Source organism: Osmia bicornis, chromosome 5 (assembly GCF_907164935.1).
Source record: "Osmia bicornis bicornis chromosome 5, iOsmBic2.1, whole genome shotgun sequence".
Taxonomy (NCBI): Eukaryota; Metazoa; Arthropoda; class Insecta; order Hymenoptera; family Megachilidae; genus Osmia; species Osmia bicornis.
Window position 1 is genome coordinate 7,585,557 of NC_060220.1, and position 23,699 is coordinate 7,609,255.

General features: G+C 36.1%; 1 protein-coding gene across 1 annotated transcript; it reads right to left on the reverse strand.

The window, feature by feature from the left end:
- Positions 1-2,470: 2,470 nt before the first annotated feature.
- LOC114880127 (nuclear hormone receptor FTZ-F1 beta) lies at positions 2,471-23,520 on the reverse strand. The gene is made up of 8 exons (XM_029195777.2): positions 22,705-23,520; positions 11,366-11,899; positions 10,621-11,057; positions 10,211-10,552; positions 9,445-10,126; positions 8,497-9,368; positions 8,013-8,303; positions 2,471-7,897 (listed from the first exon to the last, which is right to left on the reverse strand). The coding sequence occupies exons 2-7, from the start codon at positions 11,712-11,714 to the stop codon at positions 8,037-8,039; spliced, it is 2,949 nt and encodes a 982-aa protein (XP_029051610.1). The 5' UTR covers positions 11,715-11,899; positions 22,705-23,520; the 3' UTR covers positions 2,471-7,897; positions 8,013-8,036.
- Positions 23,521-23,699: the final 179 nt, after the last annotated feature.

Genomic DNA, 23,699 nt, shown 5'->3' on the forward strand with positions numbered 1-23,699 from the left:
GAAACATGACTGGTACATTAATATCTAACGGGGTAATATTTCACTACACAAAAGTATGCAGGTGGATAAATGATTATGTGATAGAGTTCTTGAGGCTGAAGTGTGAATGATGAGTGTTTAGGGTCGAGAACCGTGAACGTGACAGAATGAATTTCAAGTTCGAAAGGGGAACTTTATACAATGCTTGAAGAGCAAATACCGACCCCTCTGGGGGCCAGCCCATATATTAAACTGATGCCAATTTCACGAGTAAAATCGGGAAAACGTTTCAATTTCAAGAGCGATTTCGTTATCAAAGTAAGTAGTTATAATAATTAATAGTATTCATGCTTATTACTTTGATATTGAAATCCGCTCATCGCGAAATAAATTCTTGTACATATAAAAAAGAAAGTGTATTGTGAAGTCGGAGGGTCATCCGACTTCTCTACATTTTTAAACACGAAATCTATATATGTAAATATGTACAAGAAAACCCTATCCTGAGCTAAGGTATAAAATACACAAAAAAGCAATTTGCACGATTATCATTGTATAAAATAATACAGTGATATTCGTGGGTCACTATGCTCGCTCAAAAAATAAAAATTACAACCAATTCCCGTGTCGCTACGGACCATTCGTCCTACGACCAGATGGGAACCGGAGGAACTTTAAAGCATGCGACTCACCGATCGTTGACTTGCACCACTGCACTCGCCACGCACCTTATTGTTAGATTGACCCATAGCTCGTCTGTTGGCTCGTCAAAGTAACGGTACCCCCACTGGCCAAAGCACTCATCTGAAAGCATAAAAATCACGATTCTTGAACGATATATGTTTTCTCTCAATTTGTTGTAGTTAATATGCTAATACATAGGATAATTCAAAAATATGCATGCAAAACTATATAGGAATAACTACACCATAAAACACGGTAAAACACATGCAAATACATCCCAAAATACATGAAGATCAAAACCATAGAACACCATAAAATATTTGCAAAATTATAGCAAAACACATAGGGTACCAATCCATAAAACCTACTAATAAATCCGTATAAATATGACAAAACACAAAGGGTACTACTCCATAAAACCCACTAATAAATCCGTATAAATGTGCCAAAACACATAGGGTACCACTCCATAAAACCCACTAATAAATCCTTAAATATATGCCAAAGCACAAAGGAAACCACACCATAAAACACAATAAAGCACATGCAGGTACATGGGGTACCACACCACACAGCACACTAATGCACTTGTATAAAAATGTCAAAACACATGGGTGACCACACCATAAGACGCACTAATATATCCGTATAAATATTCCAAAACATGGGAAACACTATAGGAAACACCATAGGCACACACAGTAACACTTGTGGTAACACACTGATAAATCCATGCATGAATATCCATGGTGTCAAACCGTACCGGTATATGTTTGACAGGTCGATCCGTATCCTTCGGCGGTCGCGATAACACTGATTAGATTTGACCTCCCTCTAGGTCGCGCTTGTACCGGCGCGCGGCGCGCGCAATCAAGCATGACGTTTCGCTTCACCGGTTCCGCGCTATTTCTATCTGATATTTGTTAATATTTGTTTAATTATTATTTTATATTTTACAATTGTTTATTAATCAAATTATTGTTATATCTATTTAAATTGTTTATTTCTTTACATTTCCGCGTGGGTATATTGCAGAATTTTGTTTAATTAATCTATTAAAAATTATTTAATTATTATTTTTAATTTTACAATTGTTTATTAATCAAACGAACGAACTGCGCCCTACAGAATAAACGAGAAACTAAATTTCTGGTCTGTTTTACCTTGTTGACGTCTTTCGTGAGTGAACAATCAACGAAATCGTAGTTTTTAAATTACTTCTACCTGGAGAGTTGTACATCATCCCTTGGGTGCTCGTTTTATTCTATCCGACCCAAAGAATATCAGTCTGGTCCCTATTTGGACATACGATTCACAGAAATGTTTATATTACGAATAAATCAATGCAGGTGAGTCCGATCCGCCATTTTCTTGACCGTTGACAGACAGCAATTTCAATATTTTATAAGTTTTTGACGATTTGGATAATCTAAGGACCAGACAAATATTCTGTAGAACCTCCTGAACACGTCCCTCAAATTTTTTTACATTCTGTTTAGAAATGAGGACGTAATTTGAAAACTCGCGTCTAGGGATTTTTCTAGGGTCTGTCGGTAAAGTTTTCGACGCTCGCATCACCTTAAAAAATTGAAATCTTTTTTTATAATTTTTGCCTTAGATGCAATTACTTTACAATAATAATAATTTTGTTTACTATTATATCATGAATTCGGGAGCTCAGTTTATTCTCGGTTCCTGTTACCAGTTTTCAAAATGTCCTCACTGTTGAATAAAAAAAATAGTCAATACTTTCCCTTTATATTATTAAAAGCAAGAAATTATTTCAGTGGTGTTAATTAAAACAATGTTTTATAAAAATTTCTTTATTTTTTAATGATCATGTTATATGTATAAAACTACCTTCTAATTATGTAGTTTGAATAGCCATCTTTCTATGTGGGGAATATGAAATATTCTTGTCATTACACTTTCGTAATTTGGTTTTCCTTCTCGATTAATTGACTTGATAATCAAACACTTTTTACAATAATCTAGTAATGTATCTGTGCTAAAATGCAAGTTTAAACATGATTTCAACAAAAACTTACCATCAACAATATATAAATTAATATTTTGTAAAAATAATTAATGCAAGTCAGTTCATCGTAAGCAATAAAAAATTATTCATATTTTTACATGTTTCTTTATCAAATTTTCAATTGTGTTTCATATTGAATCAAGACTACATATATTATACGCGGGCATTTATATTATTTCTAGAATACGATCTCTTTAATTGCAATAGGCGTGTGTGTGTATGTAATAATTATTGTTACAATCTACTATATTTAAGCTCCCTGATGAATATACAGGGTGTCCTACGAAATAGAGCCAAGTTATAACTTTAGAACGGTAATAGAATAAAAATTTCATTGGCGCCTGTATTGTAGTGTGAGAATTAAACATTTTTAGAGATTTCAAGCCCCTTGCGACAGTGACGGGCGGGTCAAGCGGTAGCTGAAGAATTTACTGGCACTGGTTTTAAAATTTAAAAACTTTCAAATTTAGTAATTTGGAAATTTAAAAATGTACACACCGTTTTAAAGCTATAGCTTCGCCCAGTTTCATGGGACAGGCTGTATATATATTACGAATTCACAGCTTTATCTGAATATTGTCACAATTGGCAATAAAATTTTGATCAATCTTTTTCCCTCGATCGATCGTTAATTCGTTAAGAGCGTTCGAACTAAAATCGTTGCAATCAGGACCGGATTAAAATCTGAAATTTAAATAACATCTAATCGTAAAGGAAAAAGGCAATAGTAAAAGAATTGCATTCAATATTTTTTGACATAGTAAACGGAAAAGTGAGGTCCGAGGCTGCGGCCTCCTTCCCCCGGCCCCGAACAACATTTAATCCGGCACTGGTTGCAGTAGTTACATGAACGTGCAACAAAATCCATTTAGCAGTCATCAATCAAACAATAAACATCCTGTAAACGTTTTTTTCTTTTCTTTATCAAACATAGATTAGTTATTTTTTTTTAACAAGTTAAATATCAACATCTTTATAAACTTATTTTGTGCTCTTCCGTTTAAGTCGATATTATAATCTATAGTTATAGATTCTTTCTCTTTCTCTCTCTCCCTCACTCTCGTATGCGCGCACTTTCCCTTTCTCTCTTTTCTTTTCCTTCTTCCTTTCTTTCTTTATCACACGTTCATTCGATCCTTATCTTTTTTTCTTTCTCATCCACCTTTCATACATTCATTACAAAAGATATTATTCTGCATCTTTATATTTACAATATTTACTTTGCATTCTCTTAAATTTCAATTGGTACCGTATAATTATTAATTTAAGATAAATTTTACTTATTGTTTGTTTATCACCTTTAGCAATCATTTACTAAACATGCGCGGAACAATTGGGCAGAATCGGATGAGAGCGCGAAAGTTCTACATACGAATGCTCGGAATCCCAAAACTTTTCGGACACTCGAGATTTATTTGAAATTATATTTAAGATAGGTTGTATCATGTTTATAACGTTTAATATATAGCGTCTTAATATATCCAGTTTTTTTTAAGAACAATTTACATGGTAAACATTCGCAAAATCTTTATAAATCCTTATCGGTGTAACTTAATTTTTTTAAGGTGGACGAGGTCTCTTAGAAATTTTGAAACATTGAAATTTAGGAATTTTAGAAATCTGGTAGTTTGGAATGTTAAAATTTTTGAATGGTGAAAAGTCAGACCCCAGCATTCGTATGTAGCAAAGCTTTCACCCGATTTCACCCGATTTCGTCAGTTTTTCCTAGTCGATCCGAAGTTCCGATATCCGCACATTCCTATGATTTGATTTATGAATTAAATTATAATCAATGATACTAACAGAAAGTATAATAATCCATGTTTAATTATGAAACAGCACCAATCAAAAGTAAAAGCAACTCAATATTGCTTATTGAATTCCTTTTTCAGTTATGAACTATAAAAATTACTTCATTTTTGTTTCGATCGCTGTATAATTATTCAATAAGTAATCAAAAACATGCGGTCCAACAGTTCTGTATAAGTATTCATAATACGCGCATATAAGAGTGTTTAAAATATATAGCATAATTATACTTTCCGGTTTGATACTGTTTGTTATTAGGTAGCTGAAGTTCATTAAAAAGTGAAACGCAGAAAATGGAAAAATTGGTCGATTCAATCTCATGTTCTTCAGTAAAAAATTTGCTTTCTTCTTTTTCTTGTATTTTTAAAAAGCTTATGTTATTAGCGTAACTAGATAGGGATCAAAGTGGACCTGGCCTCCTCAACAGTGAGAACTAGCCCTCTCATAGTTCTAAAATTTTAAGATTTCAAGATTCAAAAATTTCAGATTTTCAAAATTCCAAATATAAAACATCTAAAAATTCCAAAATTTCTAACGGTCCTGGCCCACCTTAGGAAAAACTTCTAGTTACGCCAATGTATGTTATGTTGAGTTTATTTTAAATGCATAAAGGTTCGATAAATTTTTCGCAAAAATTCCACATTCATTATTAATTTTAATCAGACTGTCAGTTATTAATTTTTTATATGTAGATATTTACATTGTTTCTATTCGCTTGTTGCATTTAGTTTTTCTTGTTTCTATGTTGCATCACAAATTACAAAAGGATTAAAATACTAAATTTTATTGAAGGCACAAATATTTCAGTTTTTATAATACTTCATTAATTACTGTCTAGTAATACTTCTTTCAACAGAAGAATTTCTCATTAACCATTGCTAGAAATTTTATTTTAAATTCAATGGTTCGCATATTCTTTACTTTAAAATCTTGTATATCTCTCAATGTAATATACTCTTTCATTTTTTTTATTTTTTAATCGTTACGATAGCAGTAGCAAAGCAATGTATTCTGAAATTTCAGTTTGCTAATTTATTATGTATTAACTAATTTGGCATTAGAAAAGTTGACCTAATGACTTTTTTTTAAATTTTTCAAGTAAACAGTGAAAATTGTTTCATAAGGTTTCCTTACATTAAAAAAGCTTGAAAATCTAATAAAAAGATTTTTGTGTACGGTAACAATATACAATTACTTTTTATCTGTACTTTGTAAATATATTTAACTCAAATTGCATTATTATTTTAAAAAATTGTTCCCCAGCGTATATAAACATTGAAATATCAGAAAAGTAAGTTGTATACTCGATGGCTACTAAATTGCTATTTTTTAAGTATATACAGTAAAAATCTGATATTTGATAGGAATAATTTTTTACAAATAATGTGCTCCACTATACGTACCATACATATGCTCACACAGTGTCTCATTAAAATAAAACATAAAATATTACGTTAAAAACCATAATCTTTATAAAATTATATAAAAATCACTGAAGATTGATTAATAATTATTTACCTAACATTTCATTAAACAATGAACTCAATACTTCATTTATATTGGAATTCTATTTTAATTTTATAACTTCACTTTTTAATGTAACGAATGGAAGTTATGTTCTTTATCGCATTTAATGAATACACTGTGCACAACAAAGAACAATTTTTATATAAAGAAATTTGATATAAAGTTGGGAAGACAATTCTTACAAGTTACATTACAGATCGAGTATCGCATGTTTCAACATTCTTATCGATGAATCAAAAGAAACTTAACTGCTGCTTTAATAAAATGAATAAAGTGTTGATATGACAGTCTCATTATAGTACCAACGACAGAGATGAGTATTCTTTCTTTTAAACACGAGACTTTGGCTCCGTTCTATAACTGATTTTCTATAAACAAAAAATTTATATGCATTCAAATTTACAAATTGCACAATTTTATAATTAACACATAGAATCTTTTCAGTGTGCTTTTTAAACAATCATTTTAAATCGACAATAAATTATTCGTTTGTTCAACTCATTTTAATGTCTTAATTTTATTCTGAGAAAACAATTTTCTTTTACATAAATATAATAAATTGAATGTAAATCAATTTAAATTTGTTTCACAATCAAATGGACACTATGCGTGAGAAGTCTCTACTTGGTCTATCTTTCACCATATATAGTTTCCAAGTAATTCAACATTCTACAGATGTTAATATATTTGACAGACTTGGGCGTTTGTGGATGACTTTTCTGTGTGCGAACCATTAGTTTCGCAGTTAAATACTGCTATGTAACAAAAGTTATTTACTCCACACGCATAGAGACTATGAAACCGGTTTCAAACAGAATAATTGTAAAATTTTGCAACAAACAAACATCAACTTGATAAAAATTTAATATACAAGAATTTCCTCAAACAGAACATAATTTAGAAACAAATGTTTTCAAATAAAATTTATTTACAAAAAGAGAGATTGTCTCAAGCGTTGTTCGTGAGATAAAAAAAAGAAAATGTATGCCATTTAGAGCATACGAGATTGGTCATCCGTCGTTGGCGCGTTATTAAAACATACGAAAAATAAAAAAAAAAATGTATTTATACGATAGATAAAAACCATAATGCTCTGATGACAATATGTTAGCTAAACGTCATTATCTAATAATTATTACACGATTAACTGCTCTATAAGCAAACAATTGGTCGACTCATGATTTAAGTACACTTTCATTACCGGGATATAAGACATCATTCTGTGCCTTAATCTTAAGTAAACGCAGAACAATACAAAATACTGGTTGTGTTATTATTATAATAATCATCAAGTTTAAAACTTTGTATTCGTGGTTTACTCGAACAGATTGAACCTATCTAATAAAATTTAGCATTTTTATGCTATTTGATACCAACTCCCTCTCTCTCTCTCTCTCTTACGCTCGCTCACTCGTTCTTTCTTTCTCTCCCTCTCTCTCAATCTTTCTATCTCTGTACATCAATATTATTGTAAAAGTAAATGCTCTGCATCTCTCCTTCGATTATACTTTCAGTCTGTTTTGCATAAAAAATATGCACGCTGAACATTTCGAGCATACCATAGGCCGCTTCGAAATTCCTGTATGTATTTCAAAGTGGGTTCGCATTATGCAATAACCCGCATGGAAGCATTTTAAATAAAAAAAGAACAAAAAAAAGAGAGAAAAAACATAGAATTTCTTTCGTCCGCTTTATGCGTCAAGCAGTCAACCTCTAATTAGTCCTATAAGAATGTAGTCCCTTCACCCTGAACTAATGTATCATGGACCGTAATGTTTATGATTTCTTTCTAGTTTTTCTGCTCCTTGATTATCTAATATATCCAATTCCCTAAGCTTATGAACTCTATAAGCATGGAATCTGAAAAAAAAAAAATAAATAAAGGAAAATATGTAATAACTATTCTCTGAAATTTATTATATTTATAATCAATAAATGTTTTTATTGCTTTTAATCGTAATGATAAGTAACTCACGGCATTGTTTATTGTGATGATAATTCAGTGATCTCCTCTTAATAATTCCATCAACAAATTAAACGAGCTGCCCTCTCCTTCTGCGCGTTTTGCAGTTAACAATTCTTTTCCTGCCTGGCATGTTCTTTGTAAATCTGGAATTCTTAACAATAATTCGCCAAACTTGGCAGGCATCTCTGGGTACCTTGCTATGGTGTATTGCTGCAGTGCCTGTAAAGCCTTTTCCTGAGACGCTCGAACTTTTTCAGGTTCCTTTAGTTCACTCGTATCACTGGTCAACAACACTATTACCTTTATGCAACAGAAATTCAAGGATCAATTTATTAATTCTGAAATTATATATTAATTCAATGTTAATATATTGTAATTAATTCTCTGTAATTATGTATGATAGTGCAACTCTTTGTCACAATCACAACATATAATCTTTCAAATAATAAAAGGGACTTTAGGATCATTGGTGAATTTTTCAATGAACAATTACCTTCATTGCTACATATTCGTACTGATCGACTCTTAGCCTTCTCAGATTGTTAGTAAATGCGAGCATCCTCTCGATGCAGGTCGCCAAGCCAAGCTGTCTAGCCTGTTCTAATGTGATCGACTTGCCCAGAGACACTCTGATTTCACCGGGAGTACTCATACTGCGAAAGCAGCACGAGAAGAGCAATAGCTCGCACCAAGAGTTAATTAACAGACAGATTTGATCGTCGATGGATATATTTTTAAACAGCGGCAGACTCTTGCACCATTTCACTATTTTGTACAATCGATGATCAGCAATGTTGCAGAGGTTCGACAGGAAATCAGGATGTTGGGTAGAGTTGCCATTCGTGTTATTACCGATCTGGGAACTACTGTTAACGGATGTAGCTCGTTGTTCACTGTTAACATTAGAAACGTTAGGCCTATCGTCTCTTCTATTGTTGGAATTTCCATTTCCAGCTGTTCCATTGGTGGAACGTTCAACTCTCGAACCTGCATCACTTCCCGTACCAGATCCACCACCAGTTCCAACTCCCAATAACATCGCATCGTTGTTTCTAGTAGCGTTCGTTCCTCCAGCTTGAATTCCAGACATTCGATCGTTATCGTTGTAATGCCACAAATGTTCTACGTCCATAATGTCTTGCAAAAGTTGCGGCACCATCTGCATCTTATGCGAGTGATGCCTGCTGCTATAATGATGCTCGCTACCAGGTGGAGCTGGACTACAATTACCCCCCGTGGTCAATTTGTCACCGGTCATGCCGCTCGCGGAATTGCTCACGAGACTCGCAGGAAGAGTGTACGTACACTGATAGGTACTTCGACCGCCCCTGGTGCGGTCTTCTCTAATAGCCTCGAGTTTCATACCTATCGATGACATTGCATTTTTTAAAAGAAAATTAAAATATTGTAGAGAATAAAAGAAGAAACGAAAGAAGCATACCCATATTGAGGCACTTGTCAAAGCGGCAGGCCGGGCACTTCTTTCTGGTGGCGACGGTGACTGGACAGCCCGCGCCTCTAAGGCACACATAATTCTTTCGGTTTTGGACGGTGCGTTTGAAGAATCCTTTACACGATTCACAGGAGAAGATTCCATAATGGAAACCGCTTATCTTGTCGCCACAAATTGGACAGGGGCTATTGATCAGTTGTTGCCTAGTAGAGATACTCGAAGGCGCTGAGGGTATTCGACAGTCTTCTTGGTCATCGGGTGCGGTATGCCCTTCAGGTGAGAGTTCAGAACCCGGTGTAGAGGAAGAGTAATGATGAGCAATCGCGGACGGGGCTGTTGCCGGCAGATGAAGCGGACTTCCCTGAGCTACCTGATGCTGATGATGCTGCGGATGTCTTGGTTGTTGGACGGGTGAATGCGTGGGTGGACTGAGAGAACCGTAGCTGTAACAGCTGCTCGAGGCATCCGAATTGTTTCTCGAGAGAGAATGAGATAGCGACAACGATAACGAGGATGTTGAATTGTTGAAACTGTGTCGCGACAGAGAAAGCGACGAAGATGGTACTGGACTTCCTGCTCCTAAAGCGGAGTGACGAGCTGCATGAGGGCTTTGCGTCGGCGAACTGAATACGCTGTACGCAGAGTGAATCGCCGAGTCTGGAGACGGCACCTGATGAATTTCAAAAGTACACGAGTGTAGAAATTACCGGGTAGCTGATAAATTTACAAGGCCGATATAAACAAAGTCATCTACCTGCGATCTCGTATGACTATGTTTAGTCAAATGATGTCTGGGATTCAACACAGGACTGTGATTTGGAGTTGAACTATTGTAACCACCCAGTAGTTTCCCTACGAGGAGAGGTAAATCATTTTGTTGTGTCTGTTCAAGGTTCTCTATGTTGCGCTGCTGTTGTTGTTGCTGCATCTGCTGGCCATGGGTCAAAGGTAATCCAGTATCGTGAAATGAACCAAATGCAAATCCCGGACTAGACCGGAAGTCTGGCTCTGGTTTTATAGGAAATTTTTGCTCCATAGGACCTGGACTTGCGCTGCATACCTGGACACCTTCCATGGATGTGTCTTCGTGTGTATCCTATAATACAAAAACAAAAACATTTTCATTGTGAGAACTTATTAATCAAAGGACTAATTTACACCTACCTGATTTGTAATTGTATTGGAAGACATTTCTTGGTCAGACAATTCACCTTCCCACGACATGGGTCTTTCTGGCTGCTGTTGGGAGATATCGTTTCCATCGTAACAGCAATTTCCATCTTCGGCGTCTACGTCGCCTATTTTCTCTCCTGCTTGGTTCACCGGCACGTCTCGTTTCTTCTTCGTACGCAGGTTCACCCCGCGAAAATCAATCTTGCTTATTTCGACATCGCTATCTTCCGCATCATCGTCCCCGGTGTTCTGAGACTGAAGGACATTGACACCTATACCGATACCGATGCTGTGCGACCCGCTGCTGATGCCGATCCCTGTGGTGGATACAACGTTTGCATTTCCACAGTCCAACACGGAGCCACAGCTCGAAACTACCGACACTGTGACGCCATTCTGGCCGGTAAGGTACTTGCAGATACCTTTGCCTAAATATCAAATATCAATGTTACATGTATCTCAGCGATTTCTAACGATTATGCGAAATAGCGATTAGTTTTCAGGTACAGATACCGTCGATAGGTTTTTTACCCTCGGACGGCGGACCACGGAGAGAGGCCCAACTTAAATTTCAATTTATTTTCACTTTCTAAATTTAACCACCGCTATTTAAAAATTATTTTCCTAATACGATGAAACTTTTTCGTTTAAAAATTATACATTTATTTTTATGTTAAAGCCACGATTGACTCAGGCTCCGCTGTTCAAGGGTTAAACAAATGGTACAATCAATTACCATCATGTATGTCCTGATTATTCGGTACGTTGATAGTCGTGACGGAAACGTTTTTCCCTGTTTCCGAGGAACGAGCAGCAGTGATCGTGCACGAGGGTCCGCTAGGAGTCGAGGAACAGCAGCTGGTCGAGGAAGATGTGGAAGTGGTGGTGGTCAGGGAAGAGGTAGAAATGGTGCAGGAGACAGAGACGGAGGCGGAGCTGTCTGGAGCAGTGGAAGTAGTCGACGAGGAGGAGACGGACGTACAGGAGTTCGTCTTCCAGGATTGCGAGGCTGGCCACCAACCGGGTCCCGGTCCCGGACCCGGACCTGGTCCTGGGCCCTCGCTGGGCCCGTTTTGCTCCGACATCCTCAGCTCGTTATTCTATTACACGCTCGTGACGCGACTCCAAGTCTTTGAACGGTCGCGAAACCTTGCGGCATCCTGGGAAGAACCTCTCTAGCTGCGGTTACCAGTCCCCGCGACCCTTGAGCGAACTTCCAACTCCCCTCGATCACATCTGCTCGAATTCGTACATTAGGAAAGGGCTGGATCTGGAAACAAGCCAAAGAAATTCGTAATTAGAAAAATATCATTAAAGAATTTTGATTTCATTTTTTTATTTAAAAATTTTTAAATACTTTGTGAAATCTTTTACAATTTATAAGATTAAATCTAATATAAAGAAATGGTAAATTTATGACAGTCTTATTACATAGGTGAATTATTCTATATGAAAAATTGAATATTTTAATAAAACTAAACAATATCGCAGAATATTTACAATTAACATGCACCGAGCTGTTAATTTATTTTATTATACAGAAACAAGCATTACGAATAAAAATAAATATTCAAATAAACAGAATTACATATCAGGTTGAATTAAGATGCATCGCAAGAAAGATTTTACCGGTCGTCTAGGGAGGCTATGGAAGTGATTGCACACATTCGAGTTCTACTAGTGTGCACAGACGGTCGTCCCGCAAGGCCGGTCCACTTCCGGTCCGGCAAAGCTAAAGACTTTAATCGACCTTCGTGCGGAAACGCAAACGCGCTGCGTACTCGCACCTTTTGTTTGCAGCTGATCACACAACACGGTATAATGCACCAGACGAGGAAAAACCGGTACAAAATTGTCCCCGTTAGATGGAAGCTCAGCTAACGTTCTCCGGAGCACAGTTTAACGCGCTACAACATTTCCAGAGTATACTTGAATATTCTGTACTACTATATTTTCAGTAAATTGCATTTTTAAAATGCAATGTCCTGTTGAATGAAAAAAGACAAGCAATCGGTCAAAAGAAATGTTCGAGCATATTCGTGTATTATCTATCGGGTGACAGATTTCGATTGGTTCGAGTTTTCCTAGGGAATTAGTCACTCGAAGAAAACGGACATCGAGCATGAGACGACGGTTGTATCGATACTCTTTGAGGTTCGTAGAGGCCACGACGATGGTAGTTACAAGTACGGCTGCGACGCCGATGGTAAGGTCAAGGCCCTCTGCAACCGCCCTACCCAACTCCAATGTACCTTCGTGGTCACGTGACGCGACTCAAGGTCTTTTCTCCCTACTCTGACTGGCACACCGGCCACGCCACCCGCCATGCCATCCACCGCGATGCACCAGCATCGCTCTTTTTCCTGTATTTCATTAAATCTATAAGTTCGACGTTTCGAATTTATCGAAACATTCGGCTAGTAACTTTCCTTCAATTACGAAATTCAATATCCGAATAAATCGTACACTTACACGTTTTAATTTCTACATTTTTAAACCATAAATTTCCTAACCTCTACGTATGAATCAATTTAAAAATTGAATTACGTAGTTGACTGTGAAAGTACATCTATTTTAGTGGCTCGTACGTGTTGTTATGCTCGTAAAGATTACATAACTGATTTCGAGTCTTCTGGTGTATGGAAACATGTTACGAATAGCTACCGGCCAATGACATTGCTTAAAGGCGACCTGTAAAGCTGAGCGACGAATAGGCTAACGGCTGCGCGGTTTGTTTCTAAAAATGGTGAATTATGTTCACGGTAAGGGAACCACGTGTAATTTTAATGATTCCCTCCTGTATCCCCTCTTCGAAAATAATTTAATCCAAATCTAATTTTAATTTTATCAGAAGCGAGTTTAAGTTTGGTTATGTTAGGTTAGGTCCGGGTTACCTAAAAAAGAAAATTGAGTCCGCCGTTCGAGAGTCGAATAACAAAAAGTCAACGAATTGATTTAACGTTTAACATACACGAAAGGAACAGAAAATAAAATTATTTTATGCGTGAATTGATATCCACTGCGTAATAGCCAATAACGTGGGAAACGTATCGGTATCTGATAGGCATTCCATTCCCATTACACGAGTGTGAACCTCGGTCGAAAGAAAGAGATAGAGCCGGTAGATAAATTTTAACAAATCAATTTCTACGTACTATTTTTTACTACTGTTTATTTAATTAATTGAAATTTAATATTTGAAAGAAAAGATTTCAGTTCTAATTTCTTTCTTCGAATACTTCTTCTTTACGATTGATCGACAAAAAAAAACAAAAATACCATTCTATTTTATCGGCGAATCGAGTTTGCTGAAAATGAATTTTCCGCTTGTCTGTCGTGTGATAGAATGTTCGTGTCTCGATAGAAGGTGTAAGCATGGCAGGTGACGCGGAAGAGGGATCGATGACCTTAAGAGTACACGCCGGCTCTATTTTGAGCGGGTCGTATATACTGTACGCCTCGATCGAGACTCGGAATGACCATGAAAGAAATACGGGAAGCCACGTTTATTTTCCTATTACGTTAGTCTCCTCGCTATCGACAGAATGTGAGCCAACTAAAACGTCATCGTTTGTCATGCACTTTGTCAAGAAAGTAGAAAATCAATCTTATTCAGTTTACTTTCTAATAGTACGATATATCCGTCCAGTTTGAATTACCAAGTGGAAGAATTTAATTTTTTTTTTCAAAATTCTATCCAAATATTTTTTTTTTTTTTTTTTAATGCAGAACATTCTGAGCTCTAACTTGTAATGGCAGACCACCGTGTATAGCTAGTGTGATGCTTTTTTTTGGGTAGCTATTGACCTTTAAGAAATTGACCTTTAAGGCAGGATCGAGTCGGATTGATATCATTAAGAAAACATTATGAAGCAATCGAAATATTGAAGAATTCCAACAACGTAAATAGGAACAACAGATTTTTTAAATAACACGATCCGAATAAACACAGACACCCGAAGATAAATCATCGCAATTAATTTTACAATTGTACGCTGATTAGTTGAAACAGATAAATTTTAATAGTAATCAACTGACGTATGTTTCATAGAAAGACTTGCATATCGGTAATGTGAAAGGTTGTTTCTATCGGGAACTGAGTACGCTTTCTAAAGCAATATTAACGAAGGATAAATGTGTACAACAGACATTTGATTTTAGTACACGGTACCGACAGAAGTTAATCACAAGTTTATTCAAATGAAAAAAAAAAAATCCTTCAAATTCCTGGCATTATACATAGTTTTCTCTTTTTAATTAACTGTAAAATAAGTCTGAACTGGTAGATTAATTAAATCATCGATTAGAAACCGTTTATATAATTTTGATGAGAGTTAAATTACAAAGATGTATATACATCTACTATATCTATACTATATTTTTAAATCTGATACTATTAAATTAAAAAAATTATTTATCATATTGTTTGATACTGTAGTAATTGACTTTTCACTATGTAATCAAGACATACGCGAAGATATTGTACAGAAGCTTTCCTCGCCTCTCTGTCACGTCTATACATATGAAAAATACTAGATTCTATGTGGAATCTTTCTCCCTCTGTTTCACTTGGACAGTAGGCGCGGGTTTTCCTTTCACCCGAGCCAATGGTCCCAAGACAGGCCTAACTGCACACATGTTTAATATCTTTTCAACACGGACACGTAACCTGAACACGAACACATATTTTCTGTACACTCGCGATCAAATCAGGAGGAATTCACAAAATCTTAATTTTGACGATATTAATATTAAAATTGATTTAGAAAGAAAATAATGTAATTTTTAATTATTAAATATACAAGTTAATATATAACCGAGAAATACGAATAATAAATAAATACCAATTAAAATTTTTTCTCGGAAAGCTTGATTTGATCGCGAGTGTACCTGTTGTGAAGTTATGAATGCGTGCCAACATCGAACACACGCGTTCCTTTATAGTTCTAATGCGTGAAAATCTTTTGGCCAATTACTTTCCTCATCGTTCGTACCCTTTGACTTTTAACAGATATATAATCGTTCTCGGATGAAATTTGTAATTGGGGTCATTGAAATCATCGTTTTTATATTTCTTCGCACGTTAGAGACGTTAGGAAATTTAATAACAGATCGTTTACTCCAATCATAACAAAGATAGGAATTGGAGTTAATGTTTTTTTTAATGAATATTTCTTAAGTGAAAAACTCAAACGTGTAAGAGAAGAGAGAAATTTTGATAAACAAATGAAAACTGAATAAAAATTACATCAACTGTTACACGTCGTTCAAATAACTGTTAATTTGTAGAATTTAATAAATGCCTGCATTTATCAGTCAATGTATGCGTTCAGCAAAGATTTGAACAAAAATATCATCTAAATATAAAAATGACTACTATTTCTAGTAAATGTATTCATTTACCAGACAAAGCATACATTTGCATACAATACATTAGTAAAAGCATAATATCGCGTGTCTAATTCTGTATGCACGTTTAACAGATAAAAATAAAATTTAACGACAGGTTACTTAATAAATTTACGACCTTTCAATTACGTAAAGTAAAATGCAAATCTTTCTGATATTACACCTAACATATAAGCTAATCTAAATTTATTAACAGTTTCATTTTATTTGGTTGATAGAATTAATGTTTCAAAGATTTCGTATCTTCTGATGGGGTGACCACCCCTGACGCCCCCTCCCCTTTTTTGGGGATAATCACAGATGACTTAATTAGTCAAAAAATCGGGGCAATTACAATAATTAATAATGTTCTTTACTAAATTAAATTGCATTTGTAAAGTTAAGAGAAAAAAAAGTATTAATTAATATATTAATTCTTGTATAACAACTAGTTCCCGAAGGTTAAAATACAGTTTTCATTTTTCTTTTTCTCAACCGAACTTTAACTTTAGAATCATTCGTACACGGTTTTCCTTTTCCTTGTAAATTGAAAAAATATAAAGAATGCTCATTTTCCAGTTGCTGTATACAACACCCCATATGGAGCAGTCTGTACATACACAACGATCGAGGATACTCAGCGGTCTGGTCTGGGTGTCAATTAAAATTATTATAGCCGGTCGAGGAGCATTTTTGAGCAGCATCAAGAACCGGTTCGGTTCGGGATCGGCTGCAACAGGCAGCTACCGTCTCGCATACACTGCCGCATTTTGTTTTCGCTTGCACCAATGAGATTGCGTGGAAACGACTTTGCAGTTGAAAAAAAAGCATTCTCAGAATTAATAGAAGACAGTTGGGAATAATACAGAGTTAAACACAGTTATTTGTAGGTACGAGTATTAACTTTTTATCTGTATAAAATTTTCTGCAATATTAACCCTTGAACAGCAAAGTTTGGGTCAATCGTGACCCAAACTTACAAAACATATAAATAGATATTAATCTAAAATTAAATGTAAAATCTTTAAACGAAAAAGTTTCGTATAGAAGAAGGATAATTTTAAAAGAGTGGTGTAAAGAAAATGAAAAATTAAATTAAATTTGTGGCTCTCTCCATGGTCCGCCGTCTGAGGGTTAACACGTTAATTGTCGAATGGGTCACGTAAATATAACGTAATCGAATAATTAATAAAATTTTACTACTGTTATTACGCCAATGATATAGAATATAAAATTGAAATTAAAGTTTCAAGATGTCTTACCACCAGTTACGTGTTAAGTTGAAAATCGTCCTAAATCTAATCTTCAATTATTACTATCAATCCTTAAAGAGTAAAAGTGTTTAACTTTACAGAATACACGTTGTAAGTACCGCAGACGCGATTCGAGTTAAGCTAACCTACCCAATCTCGCATGCCGTTCACGATGCATTCATGAAAAGGTGACAGCTTCCTGTTGTATTTCAGTTGCTAATACTCTGTTATTTGCCCTTTCATCCCGCTCCTATAAGTTATCGAAAATATCTATCTTCATTACGTTATTCGGAGTAATGTATTTCTGGAGTTAAAAAATTTCAATTCATTTCCTTGTACGAAAAGGTCAATCAGTTGCACGTCATGTAATGAAATTCATGGAGATATTTTTATCAATCTTTCGAGTGCAACTTTGAATTATGTATATTTACAGTATTAGGTAAATATTAAAAAGCCTTTTAAACAACGGTAGTTAAGGGTTAATTAAATTCTTCGATTATACTGTTTCCTATCAGCATGTTCGAAAGTAGTATAAGGTATTTTTTTTGTAAATAGACATACATGTGCATACATGCGCGGTGAGTCAGTTAAGAATGCGTATGTATATATTTTCTCGTATGAACTATGTGTCCGCAACTTTTCAGGACTCGCGACTCTCGCAATACCTTGAATACACAACAAGTCAGCAATAGCAATTTTTTTTTCTCACCAGACTGTTGTACGTATGGGAGTCAATAACGAACGGTTACATTACACTTTGTAGCACATTAAACAAATTCCCTATAATTTACTTGCAAACACGGTCAGATGTTCTTATCCAGCCGATAGGTGCGTTTATAATAACCGTATCGAATGAATAAAAGGTTAGGCGAATACGAGTAAAAATGTAATTGAAAATTCAAGGAATTCAGAAAATTGGAATGAAGGAAAAGAAAGAAGAAGGAAGATCGGCGTTGAGTAGCAAGAAACGAGCGAGGTGCGGTCAGGCCAGTACGCCGGGAAAGGTTCATCAATATTCATAAGTCGCACTAGGCCTATCCGCGTCTCAAGGATCCAGGGAGTTTCCAGTATATACCCTCCTTCTCCCCGTCTCTTTTTTCTCTTTTCACGTGCAGGGTGTGGAACTGCATATTCGCGACCAAAGGCATTCGCGCGACATACAATTCTATACGTAATCCGCGGACATGCGCGTATGCCTATTTACATTATGGTCAAAGTCAAATCGCTCAGGTGGGAAATATAACGCGAACCCGCTGTACACCGTCAACTACCGATTAGCAGTTATTTAAAAAACTTCATTGATTTGTTTTGACAAGTACTACGTGCTGTTGAAATTTGACCGTAGCTTTTGTCAAACACTCTGTATGTATATCGTGTTGCACACACGATAGGCCGCGAATGCACATATAATGTAGGTATACACTGTGCGGTCGTGATAAGATCGAGAAGGAGCTTGCGCAATCTTGAGTAGCGATTACCAGCAGAGGCAGTGTTGTGGACAGACCCGTCGCCGCCACGCCGACGGGTTTTACCTGCATCTTGCACTCTCTATCATCAAAGTACTCGTTACCTTGAAAGCTTTAGGGCGAAGACGGGCATCACGGAAATATCTCCGCGCAATATGATACATACAAGAACAGTGTGTTGTATTTGAGAAGTTTGCACAGGTCAGACAACGTATGTCACGCCGTGCTGCTGGCTTAAGGAGTCTGGGTCAATTGAGACCCAAACTTACGAATCGTATATGTACAATGATATTGACTTAGAATTAAATGTATAATTTTTAAACGAAAGAATTTCATATATTGGAAGAATATATGGAACAGTGTGAAATTTAGAAAATGAAAACAATATGAAGTAATAGATTAAATGAAAATTGGGGCTCTCTTCATGGTCTGTTGTTCGAGAGTGAAATAACGCGAATTTTACCCATAGAAACATTCACTATAATATTCACCAAAATATTGCAGACGTAAAGCGAATCAAAAATGTATTGGCATACTTTGCTTTTTTGCAGTTACTTTATCTATTAATTGTAAAGGATTGTTCTTAATTAATTTTTCTTTTATCCACAACATATTTAGTAAAATAACTGTTAATCCGCTTTTATTTTCGATATTGTATTTAGCAAAGCGAAGTAAATCAATTTAATCCTCGGACCATGGAGAGAGTCCCAATTTTAATTTAATTTTGTATTTCATAGTATTTTTATTTTCTAAATTTGAAATTATTTCGTTTAAAAATTATACATTCAATTTTAGATTAATATCCTTGTAATATTATGTTTAGTAAGTATGGGTGTCGATTGACTCAGACTCCGCTGTTCGGGAGTTAACTTCTGATTGTGAGTAACTCACGTAACACTTGAAGAAAATGTATCACAAATCAAAAGCGATTTGAAAGACTACAGAGAGCTGTATTTATAAATTTATCAGAAATGTCAGATAGCAATACATGTTTCCGTGAAATATGAAATACATATCAACGCCTAATAATGTGGATGAGTAACGATAATGGATTTGCACAAGTTCGATTATTTTTTTACCGTGTTTGCGTTTAGCTGAAACTGATAGGAGTGAAGATAAGTTGCTACACTGTTTCCATTTTTTTTCTTCAATTGATTAACCTTTCTCATTCATAAAAGACATAAAACTTATTAGCTTTTTGCAAATCAAATTTCAATCAAATTTTATAAACATCATTTTTGTATATAAAATAGGAAACGTATTGTTATTGACGTTAATTTATTATTAGCTCAAGGTAAATTGAACAGAAAAAAATTTAATCAATTATAGAAAATTTAAAAACATATAATCGTCAATAGGTTTATTTAATTCTAAGGTTAAAATATTTTTATCAGAAAAACCTAAGCTATTCAGAAACAGAAACTTGTGATCATTCTCCAATTTTCGGTATTATTCTATATTCCGAAAACTCATGCACGTTTATCGTGCATTCTGGCAGGAATTTTTCTATTGCAACATTATGCACATAGGATAAAATATCAGCAGCCTTCAATGTCATGTCAATAACGTTATTATTGGCTGCATACTCGTATACCGCTACAGGCTAACGCCCCATCCATTCGATCCCGTTTCCTTTTTTCTGTAACAGTCAGCCTCGAGCGAGCGATTTTCTCGTGCCCCTTCTACTTCTATTTTTCTCGCCCCCTTCTGTTCCTTTTTATTCCTCTTTTTCCAATTACCGTATTTCTCCGTTTCGTTTCCGTATATTAAACATCAATTAAACAATTGAGCAGTAAATGTATTGTCGTAACAAATGTTAATAATTTTAAAATATATGCGTCAATCAATCGGTGAACATTTTTATTTACAAGAAATAACAATTACTTTTAGGATTAGTTCAGGGACTTTTGCATTTTACAAAAATTAATCAACTTAGGTATGATGGTAGAAATAACAAATTTTCTCAACATATTTTTGCAAAAATGCAAAACCTGTATTTCAGAGAACTGCGTGTAGTTTTCTGAATAATAAGAATTTTGATAATTCATTAGTTAACAAATTAATTGGGATTTCAATAATCCTTTGGCCCCGGGCCCGGCAAACTTTATAGACGACACTGCATATCAGATAATGACAACGGCGTACAGACCTCGTGTCTATTATTTGTATATGGTTATTTTTCTTATAATTAGAAGTACGTCTAATTAATTTTCATGGTTTTCTGTTATTCCGAAAAGAGAGCGGGAGAGAAAGGCATAAGTAGTGGGAGAGGAAAAAAAAGAATAGCCGTAAGAGAAAAGGAAGAAAGAAAGGTGGATAGTAAAAGATAACAGAATAGTTAAACGTATAGTACGTATAAAACAGTTATTTTCATAGTACCGGGAGTCCAAGTTTGATTCTGGGATAAATGGAGATTTCTCTTATTTAATGAATGTTATTTAAAGTCCAACAGGTACGTATCGCAAGTAAAATGTCAGACTTTCGTTCGAAGTTCCTTGATCAGAGATAACGTGTCTACGCGTTAGATTCCACGCTTCGACCTTCGCTTTGATAATACTAGGATAACGTTTCGATGAACGTGCATTGATCATCGCAAACAAAGCGAACTCGACGAAGTCAGGTGAAACTTTATTTTGCAGCTGAAGAATAATTTTCAAATATTCTTATATTCAATCGAAGAGATTACAAAAGTAAAATAAAAAAGATTATTTTATAATTAAGTTAACTTGTAACTATCTATCTATGGGCACAATTTCAAAGGACGAGATAACTCGTTTCTTTTGCTTAATGGGTTTACATGGAACACGAAAGGTTCATATGCAGCACGTTATAAGAGAGAAAGAAGTCGGTGGCCGGTGGCACGCGATCGAAGAAAATCCCCTGTAAGTACGGGCACAAGAATCTCGCGTTGAGGAGCACTGATCTGCAGTTGTATATCGTTGTATTAGCTGGATGGGGTGGGGATGGAGGTGAAGGGTGCAAGAGGAGGACGCGCGGAGGGGCTCAAGGCCGGCCACGCTGTCAAGCTAGAAAGCCTGCGCGCCGAAATATCAACATGACTGTCCAACTCGGTTAGCCTCGCCTGCTGCTCCGATTACCTCGCCACGTTCCTCGACACGCGTTTATATCGTGTTCCAAACGCAATCGACGGAAATCATGAAAAATTCGTGCGAATTATTTCACCCTCGCAAAAAAAGAGAATTAAAAAAACGTTTGAGTGGTTTAGGATAGAGAAGGGGGACGGGAGGAGAGAGTTGAAATCGTGAAGCAGAGAAATGGAAGACTCGGAGAGTTTTGGACAGGTGGTACGAGAGCTACGGAGGCTGACAGCTGATAGTTCGTGACTCTTGTATCGAGGGAAGTTACGAAACTCGTTACCACGGGAAAGGCTACGAACACGGTCTTACAGGAAAGAAGTGGAATACATCGGTGTGCGGAGCGTGCGTGTCGAATGCCTCCGCGGCTCGCTGGCAAGAAAGAGAAAGAGGAAGGACACAGAGTAGAGAGACAAAAGGGACAACCGCTGAAAGGGAAAGACAGAGAAAGATCCAAACGATCGGCGATCGATTGATCCACCATTGAAATTCGCCGCTCGTTTAGATATTAAAAGGAGTAGAGAGAGCCACGGTCCTGTGGTAAAATGAAAAAATGATTTTCCATCGATGAAAACACGTTTTGCAGAAATGAAAAGAAAGGCGTAAGGAGAATGAGATAAGAAGAGAAGAAGGGAGGGAGAGGGGGTAGAAAGAGGAGGAGGCGAAGCAAAAGAGAAGAGAGGAAGAGAACGATGAAAGGAAAGGGGATAACGAGGAGAAGGAGGAAGAGGAGGAGGAGGAGGGAGTTGAGGGGTCATCGAGAAACATAACCTCTGTACGCGTAACGACCGACTACTCTACCAAACGATTTTAGACTTTACCTTCGCTTCTGACTTTCTGATATATGTACTTCCGCGTAGCCGCATTTCTTACCTTATGTTCGGTGCAATCCGACGCCTGCGATGACGATTGTCCGATGCTTTCCTGTTCACAGCCAGCGTCTGGGACACACACTCTTGACAGTTTTCCACGATGATGTACCTACGCTGCTACTGCTGATACAGTTCTTTTTTTTGATTGGCACACGAGGACAGATCACACAACACTACCGACACTTTCAATCCGCGACACTACGATAGACCTGCAATCGGGCGTCTTCGTACGTCGTACGAAGTAACAGGCAATCGAAAGAGCTTGGCACACCTTCGCGTCACGTTACAACGAGTTACAACGAGAGCCACAGCCAGCTAGAAGCACGGGCTACCTCGAACTCTCCGTCTCCGTCTCTGCTGTTGACTGGTAGCTACCTCACCACAAGCTCGTCTCGCGTACCTGTGTCTCTCTTTCTCTTTCTTTCTCTTTCTACACTCGTGTGCGCCAGCCAGCCAGCCAGCCATTAGTACAGTGCATCGCCACCAGATGGACGACGTTACTGTGCCTGTAGCTGTGCCCGTGCGTCGATGTATGGAACGTAGTTGAACCTGGACTGGAAATTGATTTGAAATGGTACTTGAAACATGTGTACAAAATAACTGAAACTGGAGCAACCGTTTCAAGTGAATTTTTTTATACTGTTTTATCAACCAAGCTAAGTAAAACAAAGTAACTAATTGGCGCGACGTTTCAGGATAAGAGTTTATTTACACGATTCGTAGACGATTAGTACTTACGCGAAGTTTTTTCTTCTTTAAATCAAAAAATATCTGCGAGATATGTTTGTTTCAGTTATTTAAATAATAACGAATACACTCTATATTAATCCAAGTACAATGTGTTACTAAATTATAAATAAATGACTAGATTTTAAATTATTATTAACATCATCTATCTTCTACTCTTTAAATCAGTAAATGAAATTGAATAAAAAATAGTTGCAAAGAATTTTAAATCAGTACTATCAACTTTGTTTAAAAGTTAACCTATTTATG